General features: G+C 36.9%; 2 protein-coding genes across 2 annotated transcripts; one reads left to right on the top strand and one right to left on the bottom strand.

Annotated features, from left to right (window-relative positions):
- Positions 1-418: 418 nt before the first annotated feature.
- Positions 419-5,047, bottom strand: LOC147287309 (Homeodomain-like superfamily protein). The gene is made up of 3 exons (XM_086241906.1): positions 4,593-5,047; positions 1,593-1,801; positions 419-1,197 (listed from the first exon to the last, which is right to left on the bottom strand). The coding sequence occupies exons 1-3, from the start codon at positions 4,912-4,914 to the stop codon at positions 664-666; spliced, it is 1,065 nt and encodes a 354-aa protein (XP_086098032.1). The 5' UTR covers positions 4,915-5,047; the 3' UTR covers positions 419-663.
- Positions 5,048-8,157: 3,110 nt separating this feature from the next.
- Positions 8,158-10,976, top strand: LOC147287308 (protein FAR1-RELATED SEQUENCE 5-like). Its single transcript, XM_086240899.1, has 3 exons — positions 8,158-10,385; positions 10,517-10,586; positions 10,788-10,976. The coding sequence occupies exons 1-3, from the start codon at positions 8,158-8,160 to the stop codon at positions 10,974-10,976; spliced, it is 2,487 nt and encodes an 828-aa protein (XP_086097025.1).
- The last annotated feature ends 3,211 nt before the right edge of the window (positions 10,977-14,187 follow it).

Genomic DNA, 14,187 nt, shown 5'->3' with positions numbered 1-14,187 from the left:
ATGATCTCAAGGGTATAGTACTTGTGGAAGTCACCTGCATGAACAAGAGGTCATTGAAAGTAGCACCGGTATGGTACCAGCTAACTATATTTCGATAGTTAAGTCAGGCAAGAACATGCAAGAGCTTCTGAGTATTCTTTTTGAGATTTTTTGTAAGTGTTTAGGGTTGTGAACCCTTCTCATGTGTTGAGAGGGTTCAATTTATAGGCAAAGAAGAGGTTAAAGAGATATTTACATGCATGTTGGATAAATATATAATGACAACCCTTGGATATAATTGAACCTAAAAGAGTTTATAGTTAATTATTGTTAAAATATTTGTCCCGTGATCCTAAACCTTGCAAGGTAACAGATTGTCTTGACAAGAGAACATTATTAAACTTTGTATTGCGAGAATGCATGGAGAAGAAATTTAAAATTCATCAACAAAAGCTAGCGCTAGCTGATCTATTACCAAATTCATTCAATAATACGAATTTCTAGTTGTTTACAGTTAGAACGAATAAATTTTACCAACGAAATATTTCTAACCCTATGTTATTTATCAGTTGATTTTCCGACCATTAATAAAAAAGAAAAGAAAGAAATAGAAGATGCCTTATATAATTGTACAAAACGGCCTGACAAGTGCGAGACCGATGCTACCAGCTCCATTTCCCTAATTCAGACTGCTTGGATTGCACTGCTCTTGCCCTTCCTCAACTCCGGCTCACTGGCTGGCGCATTTGCGTGAAATGCTGACTGTCTTGAGGGCTCTCCTAGAAGGTTTAAGGAGAGAGGTGAAGGTTCGCTATGGCCTCTCTCTGTCTCTCCTAGACTGAGCTGAGACATGCCCACCAATGCATCAACATTGACAGGCTCCTTGGGAAGGATTGGAATTGGCCTCAACACCTGCTGATGAGAGGCCTCCCCACCCTTTTCTTCTATCTGCAGAGGGACTGCAATTTGTGGCCATACTGGAAAAGGGTACGGAAAATAAGCTGGGAAGAAGCCGGGAACCATTGGCAGGAACCCGTTCGACACCATTACAGGCTCATCAGGTTCTTTTACTATTTCTTCATGTGTGGTTTCCATGGGTTTGCATTCTGAGCTCAGGGTAAGATTTAATGAAGGCAGTGAATTTGCATCTTCAGACTCTCTTTCCTGAGAAGGCGGCAGAAAAATTTGTTCTTCTGGCACCGGTGGTGGATCCATGGCCTGACAAACAAATAGCAAACTTGTCAACCCAAAATTTTTATTTATTTATTAATATCACTGTTTTAACTGCTCATATCTTAACCTTCATGGCAAAATCTAGCACCAATTTCTTTGACCAAAATTACAAAGTGACAATCAGAATGGCACCGAAAAGAAAGTAACAGACAATAGGTAAATCCCATGCCTTGCATCATGTTATGTTGATAACTAAATCCTTTTAAATAAGGAGAAGGGTGCCATAACAATATACCTTTATGTTTTCCGAAATATTTCGGGTTTTAGATACGTATGTGTATGTAAATGGACAAATGGAAAGCCACATTTGTGTCTGATTGGGTGCTAACATTTGTGTGTGGAAATGTGAAGAAAACAAAACAATACAAAGCAAGACACACCATATCAGGAGCCATGTCGAATAGGCTGGACCGTCTCTTTCTTCGGGTAGCATTACTCTGCCGGATAAAATACTTCTGGGCATGGCTTGCAACCTGAGTAGGAGTCCTAGTTGTTACATAATTTCGTGCTATCCCACGCCAGTCTCCTTTCCCTAATTTCTGGAGACCAATTAAGAACATTCGATGCTCCTCTTCTGTCCATGGGACTCCTGAGAACCAAAGCCAATACAGATAACTGTAAGCCCCAACAGTTGATCAATTAGAAAAACTAAAGTGGGACAGAAAACATGGTGGATTTTACGAAGATGAGAAAATGCAACTGTAATTGTTCTTATTCTATGTCATATCCCACAAGCAGCAACTAGTACATTTTACGATAATTTTAAGCAAACAACCATCAGTCAACTCAAGCTCTGACAAGATAACAGAAATAATTTATAGAATCTAAGCTGACAGACTTAATGAATTGGGCACCCCAGTAGCACTGAACAATCGTTATTTTTTATTTCAGAAATAGGGTGGAATCGAAGTACTTCCAAAAAGCAAGACCAATGAATCTAATCCATGAGCTTATTTATATACTATTATTATATGCACGACAAACAAAGAAATTTTCAACAGAAATCACCTCATATTGCAGAGCGTAGGGCAAATAGTTGCCTCCAATTTGGCTGAATAATCCTGATGGAGAGCATGTCTGCCAATGGATCCAATGCCAATAAATACATTTTCATGAAATTTAATGCAAACCCAATACCTAGATGTGAAAAATTGACAGAATTCTAAGTTATAAGCAAATTCCACTTCTATGCTTTGTGCAGAATATGATCAAAGGAATACCATATCCTTGGATAATCACAATGGAAGTGAAATGCTAACTGCATAAGCTTAAACCACTAGATAATGTCAACCTTCAAGATCCTTATACACTCTCTACTCTCTAAATTAATTTCTAATGAGGCAACTCCAAGAAATCAAGATTAGTAACTTGAGAAAGACACTTCTTTGAGAGTATGCAAAATTCAGGTAGGTATTTTGAGGACTTGGCAAATTGAAGAAGGAGGAACAAGTTACATATCGCTTAAAATTAAGGAAAATAACAATAGTGACAACTTAAATAAAACCCTGTGTCATGGCAGCAATTTTCTTCAGTAAGTACACACAAATTGATCCCCTCTCTTCCATAATTTCCTCTTGCATTGTTTTTGGAAAATAAAAGATGACAGGTGTAAAAGAAATCTGGAAGAGATTACAATGTTAAAACAGAAATAGGATATCATTAACAAATAAATCCCCATCATACTTGGATCTTCCAACCAAGATCCTACAGGGAACTCTACTTATAACCTAACAATGCTGCCGTTTTAATTTTTCTCTTCAACTATGCACTATAGTTCCAGCTGTTTTACAGTATCTTCAACAATCTTGAAATGATGTGCATAATGAGTCAACAGTCAGAAAAGAAAAATAAAATAAAAAAATAGCACAACCCAGCAAACTCTAATGGATACAAGTCAAGGATTTTTTACAATATATTTTGATATTGTATGAAAAAATAACTGATTTAGCACAATACTATCACCAAATACAAACATCCCAAGAACCATTCTCTCTCTCTCTCTCTCTCTCTCTCTCCCTAACTCTTATCTCTCTCTCATTCCATCTAGGGATAATATTTCAACTCTTATATCATCTATTTTCACATAGTTTGCCTTTACTTATCCTCTTTACTTGTGAGTCTAAATATTTGCAACCTACTATTTGAACACTAAGTACCAATATAAGGACAGCAGTGGTGAAAACCCGATCTAATTCGAATGATTCATAAAGTATCTATTTACTAGGTTAGACTGAAACATCTAAGGCGTAGCTAAGTTTGGAATTGAGACGAACTTCTACTAACTCTATTTAGACTAATTCACATTAGTTGCATAGATAGTAAAACCTATTATCCAATCCACTACCCAATGATGATATAGGCGGATTAGTAATTTTTCATATATGTCACATTATACATGCAAGTTCTTTCATTGATTGAAGACTTAAAGTGTGATGCTTTGAGCCTGGCCAAAAAAAAGTGTGATGCTTTGAGACACAAGAAGCCAACTTCTTCTCTTGAATGCAGCCTTTCGTTTAACATATAAATCATAAAAACCGTCAAATTGTATGTATGCATTAGCTTAGGGAGGTATGGAAAATGCAAACATAAGAACTTGTAAGAAGATCATTAAACTCTAAGCTCCAAAGCAATACAAAACACAAACTGCTTTGCAAGCAACCAAATTTAAAAGAAGAGAATTATCTAATGCCCATTTTCAAGGGGTCACCCAAAAGAATTCTCGGAAATTTACCAACGGAACCAAGTACATACACACAGATACACATATATAAAGCATTATAGACGCACACGAATTCAAGAAAGAAAAAAAAAATGAAACCCACATACCAATGAGTTCCAACTTATTCATTATACAGTAGGATCATCAAGATTATGACTTAAAATCAAAAGTAACACACGAACAAAGACTACTTTTACACGTCAATAAGGTTACCTAGTTTCTATTCTAATGCTAATAAGCTAATTCCAATACATGCAAGCCAAATGAAAAGGATCGAAAAAGAACCCAGAAAAACATATTCGATTATATGAAAAAAAAAAAAAAAAAAAAACCAAGACCAAGTCAACTTGAAAAGAATAGCTCATCTTCCTCGAGAAAAGCACAGATAAATTTCCGTTCAATTATACGCAAAGCTATAAACAAATATATATATTATTATATAAAATGCAAACGTACATACATAAAAAAATAATGTTATTTTGTCAGATATATTTCAATCAAAATCTAAATCTCTAAAACCAATTGGTAGGTAGTAGTTCATATACGTATGTATACATATAATAAAATTGTATATATACAAACAAATACACAAAATAACTAAATTAATAAAAGAAAAGCACTAAGAACAACCATCAAATAAGTTTGGAAAAAAAATGAGTACCTTTTTTGCGATCTCCACGGTTATTGGTAGAGCAGGAGGCATGAGCAGGGTCGTCGGACAAGTAATCGGGCACGTGAAGCGGGTCGCGGAGCGGGTCGGAGCTTGGAGAGTCCGCGTTGGGCGAGGAGGAGGAGTGGTAGTGCGCCGCAGCAGAGGATAAATTCCCCATGCTGGCGCTCTTTTTGATGATCGAGCCATCGGTGAGCTGCACGCCGAATAGCTTCAGGCCTCCGCCGCTGCCGCCGGCGGAAGAGCCGCCACGCGACGAGCACGTGCGCGAGTTGTGTCCGTCTTTGCTGCAGTGGGAGCACCGCCGAGTCATTGCGCGTGACTCGGCCGGGTCAGTGATCGCGGGTCGAGCCGAGTCAAGGATCAGCGAGCGAGCGAGCGAAGAGTCAGACACAGAGGTTGGGGGGAAGAGATAGTGTTTTTTGTGTGCAGAGAAAATGAAGAAGAGAGGGGGATTTTATTTGGGAAAAATGTAGGGGTAATTTGGGGAATGTGAGGAATTGGGGATTTAGTAGAGGATTAGGAGAACGCGGTGGTTCCATTGCTGCCTGTTGGCGGGGTCTATGGCGGGAAATTACGGTTATGTCCTTGTTTCGGATAACGTTTCTACTTTTTTGGGTCTCTTTTCCTGGATCTTGGTTGGTGTTGGCTTTCACATTTTCAAGTCCTTCTCTTTTCTTTCTCTTTTTTGGTTGGTGAGAAGTTAGGGTTTTCATCTCAATAACTTTTAGTAGATAAACTAATAAAGGTAATCATGGATCGGTTTTGTAGTGATTTTTATCGAATTATCTGATAATAATATATTTCTTATTATCATAGTTACATGAAAAATAAAAGAAATAACAAATTAATTATATTTGTTTTTCTAGGTTGATTTAGTTAGAAAATTATCATGTACAATCACCACTGTCACATTTTGTAATTAATTCACATGTTATAAAGATGGATGGATGACCAAATTTATAAGTGTAGGGTGTAGTTTTAATTATGTACAACCATTAGTATGTTTAGAGTGTCAACAACAATTGTTTTGGCTTGAGGAGAGTCTATCTTGGCTTCTTCGGCCTTACAATATGATGTACCCGTTTAAATGAATGATAAAGCCTAGGACTTAAGAGTCTAAGGGCTGTTTTCTTCAACAAAAAAAAATTATAATATATGTATTGGTTATACCACATAGTTGTGCTATGGTTGTACATAATAATTTCTTAATTTAGTGTTAAGCACAAACAATTCAATTATGATATAAAAACTTGTTTACATGAAATTATATAAAAAGCATTTTATTCTTTTACTTTTTAATTTATCGATCGATTTAATATTATATGAATCTTGTAGAATTATAATTCTTTTTTCATTGTATCATTGTGTTAGCATATGGATCAAATGAATATTAGATAGGGTCCTAATCTTGTTGAATTTGTACTTTACAAGTTATGTGGTGCCAATCCGAATATAACACAATTAATAAATATATTAAATTGATATCTTGTCATCTAATATAAATAATGAAACAAATTAGGTTAATTAAGATTCACTATTCGGACATGAACCCAGTATATAATACAAGATGACTTATTTGCCATCCCTAATGTCTATATGGCATTTAAACTTGTCTAGAAATAAGCTGCCTGATGCAAAAGAAGTCTAATAGGATGCAAATTTTGGTTCGGTAGGGACATGAATGTCATTTTCGGATTTGGGGTCAACCTGGATGGACATCTTTCGTGTTTGATTATCTATGGAAACATATGGTTTGGATATAAACACGGAAACAAAGTTTATCCAAAATTAATAAAAAAAATTATTATTTGTTCCACAGTTCCACTTAACTTTGAGATACAAAACACGTTTTCTTTTTCTGACCAAAATGCTTCGGATGTGAATCATGTGATTGGTCGGTCAATTGCTTCAGAATTATGGGATTGTGTTCAATTATGTATTGTATTTAAAGAAAAACTCTCTTAATTTGTAATTGATCACATATGATATTGAGTGTAGGTTTCAGTGGTAGGTCTCTTTGGTTAGGAACCAAATTAATTACAGGAAATATTAAATACATTATTATAATTAATAATAAATGATCAATTTGGTCTTGTAGTTTGTCTCTTATTTAATCATAACTCATTATCCCATTTGATCTCACCACTTAAACTAACCCAATAACTTCAAAATACTCATTTTGTATAAGGTGTAATTTATTTGAAGGTTTTACAAATATTCAAAATGGAGACTAAAGGCAGATGTTATATATAAGGAAAATATTTGGGTACTCAGAAATGAGTACCAAGTTTGTCCTTACAACCAATCACATGAGTCATTGATGGGGTCCACCACTTTTTCTTTCATGGTGAACTCCATTATAGACTCATGTGATTAGTTGTGAGAACAAATTTATGCTCATTTCTAAGCATCCAAGCACTGCCCTATATATATATATATATATATATATATATATATATATAGGAAGCTTCAGTTACGGGATCCCGCATACCAGCCTATTTGCGGGACTTGCTTGCTGGCCGTTGGATCTCTTTTAATGAGATCCAACAGTGGATATTTTAACTCTCTCTAACCCCGCATAACCCACTTAACCCATCCCCCAACCCGTGTAAGTCTAGCTACAGAGAAAACCCACACCTGAAGAAGAACAGAGGCGCTGAACCTGAAGAAGAACAGAGGCGCTGAACCTGAAGAAGAAGAGATCCATTAACGCAACAGTCGAACCCCCTTAACCCACCCCCCAACTCATGTAATAGAACAGCCTAGCTACAGAGAAAATGCGAATTGAAAACTGAGGCGCTGAACAGACGAACAAGAGATCCATTAACGCAAAACCCACCCGTCGAGAAGGGAAGCTCGCGACAGGGAAGGCAGGCCAGGCTCGTGACGGGGAAGGGAAGCTGACGACGGGACAGGGAGGTCAGGCTGACGACGGGGAAGGGAGGCCAGGCTGGCGACGGGGAAGGGAGGCTCGCGACGAGTTTGAGGTATGTTCTTCTTGGTTTTTTGATTTGTATGATGAGATTTTCTTGAAATATTTAGGATATGGTTTCAAACTGATTTGGGAGTTAGGGTTGGGGATTTGTGAATTTCGAAAAATCAAGATATTTGGGGTTTTTGTGTTTTTTCTTTGTAATTCCATTTTGGTTAGTCTTGTACAATTTATGCTTGGTATTGAAAGAGTTGCTGCATTGTTGGTTGCTGCATTGTTGGTTAGTCCTGTACAATTTTGGTTAGTCTTGTTGGTTGCTGAATTGTCTTGTACAATTCTATAATGTTTCTAAATTATATAAATCTGAAATCATGAACACATGTACAATTTATGCTTGGTATTGAAAGAGTTGCTGCATTGTTGGTTGCTGCATTGTTGGTTAGTCCTGTACAATTTTGGTTAGTCTTGTTGGTTGCTGAATTGTCTTGTACAATTCTATAATGTTTCTAAATTATATGAATATGAAATCATGAACACTAGATGGATTGGATAGCTCCATGTATTCAATTTATTTGGGCTTTTATTCTTAGAATTTGGGGTTTTCAAAATGCAGGTGCAGTGATGGCAGAAGCTAATGAGATGGTAGTTGTAGAAGCTAATGAGATGGTAATGGTAGAAGCTAATGAGATGGTAGCTCCATTGGAAAGTGAGTCAGAAGGAAATTCATTTATGTGTAATGCCAATGATGAAGAAAACAATGAGTTGAAGCCATTCAAAGGTCAACAATTTCAGACAGTTGAAGAAGCTGAACACTATTACACTAGATATGCACAGAATGTTGGATTTGACATTCGAAGTCACTCAATTAAGAAGGGTAAGGATAATGAGATCACAAGGAAGGAGTTTGTGTGCAATAAAGAGGGAGAAGGCCCAAAAGAATTGAAAGGTACCGAAAAAAGGCGTCGTGGAGTAGGAAGAGAAAGTTGTAAAGCGAGATTGATAATTGTGAAGTCGAAAGTAGGTGGATTTGTAGTCACCATCTTTGATGAGGCTCACACCCATGCCTTGGTAAGCCCACGAAGACGCCACTTGATGAAGTCTCGTCGTCGATTTTCAAGTGCTCAAAAATCATTAAGTGAACAACTAAGCATGGTGAACATACCCCCTCATCGACAATTTGACATTTTTGGAGTGCAATCAGGAGGAATTGAAAACATTGGTTGTACAATGCAAGATATGTACAACTATCGCAGAGATAAGCGTGCTGAGTTGAAGGGGCATGATGGAAACATGTTACGGGACCATTTTCTGTTGGAACAAGAGAGAAATTCTGGATTCACTTACAAGATCAAAGCAGATGACAAACAGAAGATAACTCATTGTTTTTGGTCAGATGCAAATTCTAGGAAAGCATATGGTTTCTATGGTGATGTGGTTATCTTCGACACTACCTACAACACTAATCGGTATGGGATGATATTCGCACCAATGATGGGGGTAAACAATCATGGCCAGACAATCATTTTATCTGGGGCATTCTTGAGTGATGAGACTACAAACTCATTCAATTGGTTATTCAGAGAATTTTTGAAAGTTATGCCAGGTCATGCTCCTAAGATGATTATTACTGATCAAGATCCAGCAATGACAAAAGCAATTGGAGAAACTCTCCCCAACACATTTCACAGATATTGTAGCTGGCATATTCTAAATAAATTCTCCGAGAAACTTGACACGGTCAAATATACTGATTACTGGGATGACTTCAAACGTTGTGTTTGGACATCAGAGAGTAGAGATGAGTTTGACTCAAGGTGGAAGGATATTCTTGAAAAAAGTGGGTTAAAAGAAAATAAGTGGCTGCAATCACTATATGAAATTAGATTTAAATGGGTGCCAGCCTATGTAAACCATGTTTTCAGAGCTGACATGTCTAGTAGTCAACGAGCAGAAAGTGGGCACTCATTCTTCAAGGGATATGTGGCCAAGACCAATTCTTTGGTGGACTTCATGATTCAATTCAATAGGGGACTTTTACGACAGCGTCAAAATGAGGTTATGGCAGATCACACTGATATCACTGAGAAGCCTAGACTTAAGTGCCCTATTAAGATGGAAAAGCAAATGGCTGACATTTACACGCGCAAATATTTTTATAAGTTTCAAGATGAGTTGTGGGAGAGTTACAACTATAACACAGAGCTTATCAGAGAGAGTGTCACTAATTGCATTTATAAAAGTTACATGGATGATCATAGTGGGAGAGTTCGGGAGATTATGTATGACAAGTCTCTGGACTTTGCATCATGTAGCTGTCAGATGTTCGACTGTGCAGGAATTCCATGCAGCCATATTTTATCATTTTTACATAAGGTACGTCAACTCCATATCTTGCCGGATCAATACATTTTGAGGAGATGGACTAGATCTGCTAAAGATGATGTTGTGGTGGACAACTCTGGTGTGGAGATAAATATTGACAAATCATTGCTTGAAAAACGTAGTACTTTATTCCACCGATACTCATATGTGATTGATAAGGCCATATTAAATGATGAGGCAAGACAAATATTTTGTGAGGCCATGGATTCTGTTAGTGACCAGATTGAGGCCATCTTAAACATTGGTAGTACTGGCTCTTGTGTTGGAGTTTCTAATAGACCGAGTGTTACTTGTGATGCTAGTTATAATGAGCCGGATCCAGTTAAGTTTAAAGGGAGTGGAAAAAGACTTAAGAAAGGAAAAGAAAAGTCGAAAGGAAAGCGACGTGAAAATGGTAGGCGCTGTAATGGTTGTGGGAAAACTGGAGTGTCTCATGACAAAAGAAATTGTCCACTGCTATTAAATAGGTATGAAGTTGTACCTTTCTGCCACTAATTCTTCATTTGCTATTTTTGAGTTTTTTTGTTGTTGCTGCATTATTTGTCTAATTGTAGGTGATTGGTTTGATTAATTTGAGTTTTTTTATATTTTCTGGTAGGTCTTCTGATCCCCAAGAGCCTAATGACTCTCAAGTTGAGGCCTTGGATGATGATAGCTCTTCGTCAGAGGTAATATAGACTTTGTTAGTTGATTTGAGTTATTTTTTATTTCGTTGTAGGTCTTCAACGTACTGATATCAGGATGATGGGCTGCTGTTAGTAATGGTACTTGCTCTTTTTTTATTTTATTTTTATTTTTATCAGAATGATGGGCTGCTGTGTTTTCCATAAGTGGCTGCTGTGTTTTCTTTTTTCTGCTATCCATTCAAGAGGGGTCACAGAGGGGTCAAAGAGGAGAAGAAGAACAAGAGTGGAAAAAAGACATTGGAAGAATTGAGGGAAGAACAGTTGAGAAGGGAGAAGCGAGAAAAGGAAAGGGAACGCACTTTACTTCTGAACAACAGCCGAAAACATGGAGCTGCTTTTAAGGCTAGAGGGTTTTCTAGGAGTGTTGTTTAACTAAGTAGCACTTTGAATTTTCTGATTCCAATTGTTCTTTGTAGTATGTATAATGAAATCTTTGGTGTTTAATGTTTTAAATGCTTGATGTATCCAATGTTGGTATGGCTGGTTGAGTTGTCTCATTCTGATTAAATTATAAATTATGCATCTTTATATGTTGAACTTTTGCAGTAATGGTCTGAAGGATCGACGCAGGAGCAGGAGTTGAGAGTGCATACATGGGGCTTTATGGCTTTTTTAAGAGAGGATATACTGGGATTAAGTGTTGTTTTGTGTGCTTGGACCTCAGCACAACTTTGTTTAAATTGGGGGACGCCCTCAGCCTCTACTCTCTGATTTGGTTAAGTTCCTTCCTTTCTTCATTTGAGCTAGTTTTATTTCACCTATGCACAATAGTTGTAGGCATAAGGATCTTAAAGGTAAAGTGGTAAACATCGTAACTTTGTTTAAGAGTGTTTCTGAGAATGCTGCTAAAAAGCTATGCTTTTTTTTTTTTTTGCTTTTTGTGTTGAGGTGTTGTCTGGTTCTGCTTCATTGGTTTTGTGCTTCTGCACTCACTTGGCCCCTGGGATTTCTCCACTACTGTCCTGCTCTGGGATCTTCAATTGTTGGTCCTATGCAGAATATCTGGGTGAAATAAAAGTATTTGAGCCAGTTTGCATATATTTGGTTTTGGCAAGTGTAAAAATCTGTATTGATATTACCTCTTGCAATGCTAGTACCAATAAGACATGATTTTTAAAGCTGTAAAACTCCCTTGCTAAGTAGCAGTTGCAGTGCCTTAAAATCAATAAAGTTCTGTGAGCCACTTTTCTTGCTGATATCAGAAGTTTACTGATCCCTCATGTATGACCATCTTAAATGTAGATTAAGCAGCCAATCCTCTTTCTGTCTGGCTTGCAAGATGAGATGATTCCTCCGTTCCATATGCAAATGCTGTATGCTAAAGCAGCTGCTCATAATAGGCGATGTGTCTTTGTGGAATTTCCTACTGGCATGCATATGGATACTTGGCTTGCTGGTGGTGATCAATATTGGACATCGATCCAGGAGTTTCTTCAAGAACATGCTCCAGGGAAAAAAGACGAATCATCGAACAATGATACTGGTAAGTTTTGGGTAATCAAATCTTCCAAAATCTTATGCACATGCACACACAAAAGGTGAATGAAGGAAAACACTGCTGAAGATAATGAAACTATGTAAGAATTAAGAACAGAGCAAAACAAGAATCTTGTTTTTGCACATACTGAATTGTGTAGTTTAGGGATAAACATGGGATGGATGCGGCTTACCACATATCAACAAGCATTGTGGCTGATGCTGTCACGTTGATATTGTTGATATTTTTGGAAGCTAATTGTTCTCCCTCCCCGGGAAATACTGTATACTTTGTGTAGTTGAACCCTAAGGATGGAAGTCCCTGGTCTTCACAAAATTTAGGATTCATTACTTAAGTTCTTATCTAACTTGCTTATTTTGCAAATTACATGATTTATATTCATCATATTTTTGAAGCTTTGTTTTTTTTTTTTTGGTGGTAAAATTAGTCATCTTAGAAGCCTGTGCTTGCTTTTCTCCTTTGGTTATTGATGCTTAAATTTTCTTTCTCCACTCTCAGATGTGGGGGCGAAGTGATTGGATGGATTTTAGACTTCTCCAAGCATTATGATTGGCTTCCCGCAGGACTCAAACAATTTGTTCCTTTTTTTGAAGCTGCAGCAATTGAAAGCTCTCTTTGAGAAGTGGCTCCGCCAAGACCTGCTGCACCCTTTCAGGTTTTTCCTGTTGAAGATGTTTTTGTTGGTTTTACAAACTTCAGAAGATGCAGACAAAATGTGAATGCCTTCTATATATACTATATGACTTCTGACATACACCCTCGATACCTAATCTGCCCTGACTAACCACCCATTGTATGAAATAAGAAGTCGCTAGAAATGCAAATATATGTTGTGTTGGTGCAGTGGACTATTTGTATCTCCATTTATGGTGCTTTAGGACAAATATTGATTTGAAAAATGTTAAGTTTGACATTCCAACTCATTCGAAGTTTGTCTTTTTGCATTTTGATTACATACAGTAAACATGAAAGTGATCAGAGCATAGTTTCTCGAGCAATGAGATAATGTACTTGTGTTTAAACTTTTCTTCAAACATAATCCAATTTGGTTGGTGATTTTAAAGTTATGTGGGTTGTACTGAATGATTCTGGCTTCCAACACAAAGACAAAGAGCTTCCAATTAATGCAATAATCATTCTACCAAGAACATTGTCAAATTTTTAGAACACACATGGCCATCATTCATACATAACCATTACAAAAGTAAGGATTTGAATACCTCATTCCAAAGCTATTATACAACCAAGTTTGTTCTTGTTACAAAAGGAATAAACATTACAACAAAGTAACTTTAAACATAAAAAACATCAAAAGTAGTACAACAGTTTTCATGAGAAAGCCAAATCTAGCTTGGTTCCTCCTCTGGAGTTCTTCCTCAAGGGCTACATTTTTCCTTGAAATATGGGCTACCTGTGCAGATAATCGAATCACAGTCTCGTTCAAATTTCTCATTGTTCGAAGCTGTTGCTCAATTACATCAAATCTTACTGTTAATTCATGAACGTCATCAATTAAATTCTCAATAGCCCATATAAATTTCCCACAATTCATGCATGTCCAAAACAGACGGTTTGGATTCCTATCTGTTTTAGACATTTTCAACTCCAAAACACTGCCACACACACATTGTTGTTGTCTTGGCCTATGTTGAACTTCACTACTACTGCTTCCGCTACGATTAGACATTGTGGATTTCACTGATTACCAGCTACCATTATGCACTTTTGTCCATGCTTATCATTCAATGAAAAGACCAAACTGAGGGAACTTTATGCAATGATATTTTAGAACTACTAAAATCTACACACACACACAAAAAAAAAAAAATTGCAACCACAAGTTAGGCAGTGACAGAACCATTCATGAAACCCCAAATTCTAAGAATAAAAGCCCAAATAAATTGAATACATGGAGCTATCCAATCCATCTAGTGTTCATGATTTCAGATTCATATAATTTAGAAACATTATAGAATTGTACAAGACAATTCAGCAACCAACAAGACTAACCAAAATTGTACAGGACTAACCAACAATGCAGCAACTCTTTCAATACCAAGCATAAATTGTACATGTGTTCATGAT

This window comes from Dryas octopetala, chromosome 4 (genome assembly GCF_963921425.1).
Source record: "Dryas octopetala chromosome 4, drDryOcto1.1, whole genome shotgun sequence".
Taxonomy (NCBI): domain Eukaryota; kingdom Viridiplantae; phylum Streptophyta; class Magnoliopsida; order Rosales; family Rosaceae; genus Dryas; species Dryas octopetala.
Note: the sequence above shows the minus strand (reverse complement) of the source record. Positions and strands in the feature narration are given on the sequence as shown.

What these genes read in the sequence shown, in the direction of transcription:
- LOC147287309 (XM_086241906.1), bottom strand. Translation starts at nt 4,914, where the DNA reads ATGACTCGGCGGTGCTCCCACTGCAGCAAAGACGGACACAACTCGCGC. An exon ending in CCGTGGAGATCGCAAAAAAG is followed by an intron (nt 1,802 to 4,592) that starts GTACTCATTTTT and finishes TTTGGTTCTCAG; the next exon opens with GAGTCCCATGGACAGAAGAG. An exon ending in TCGACATGGCTCCTGATATG is followed by an intron (nt 1,198 to 1,592) that starts GTGTGTCTTGCT and finishes TTTGTTTGTCAG; the next exon opens with GCCATGGATCCACCACCGGT.
- LOC147287308 (XM_086240899.1), top strand. Translation starts at nt 8,158, where the DNA reads ATGGCAGAAGCTAATGAGATGGTAGTTGTAGAAGCTAATGAGATGGTA. An exon ending in TGTCCACTGCTATTAAATAG is followed by an intron (nt 10,386 to 10,516) that starts GTATGAAGTTGT and finishes ATTTTCTGGTAG; the next exon opens with GTCTTCTGATCCCCAAGAGC. An exon ending in ATGATAGCTCTTCGTCAGAG is followed by an intron (nt 10,587 to 10,787) that starts GTAATATAGACT and finishes TATCCATTCAAG; the next exon opens with AGGGGTCACAGAGGGGTCAA.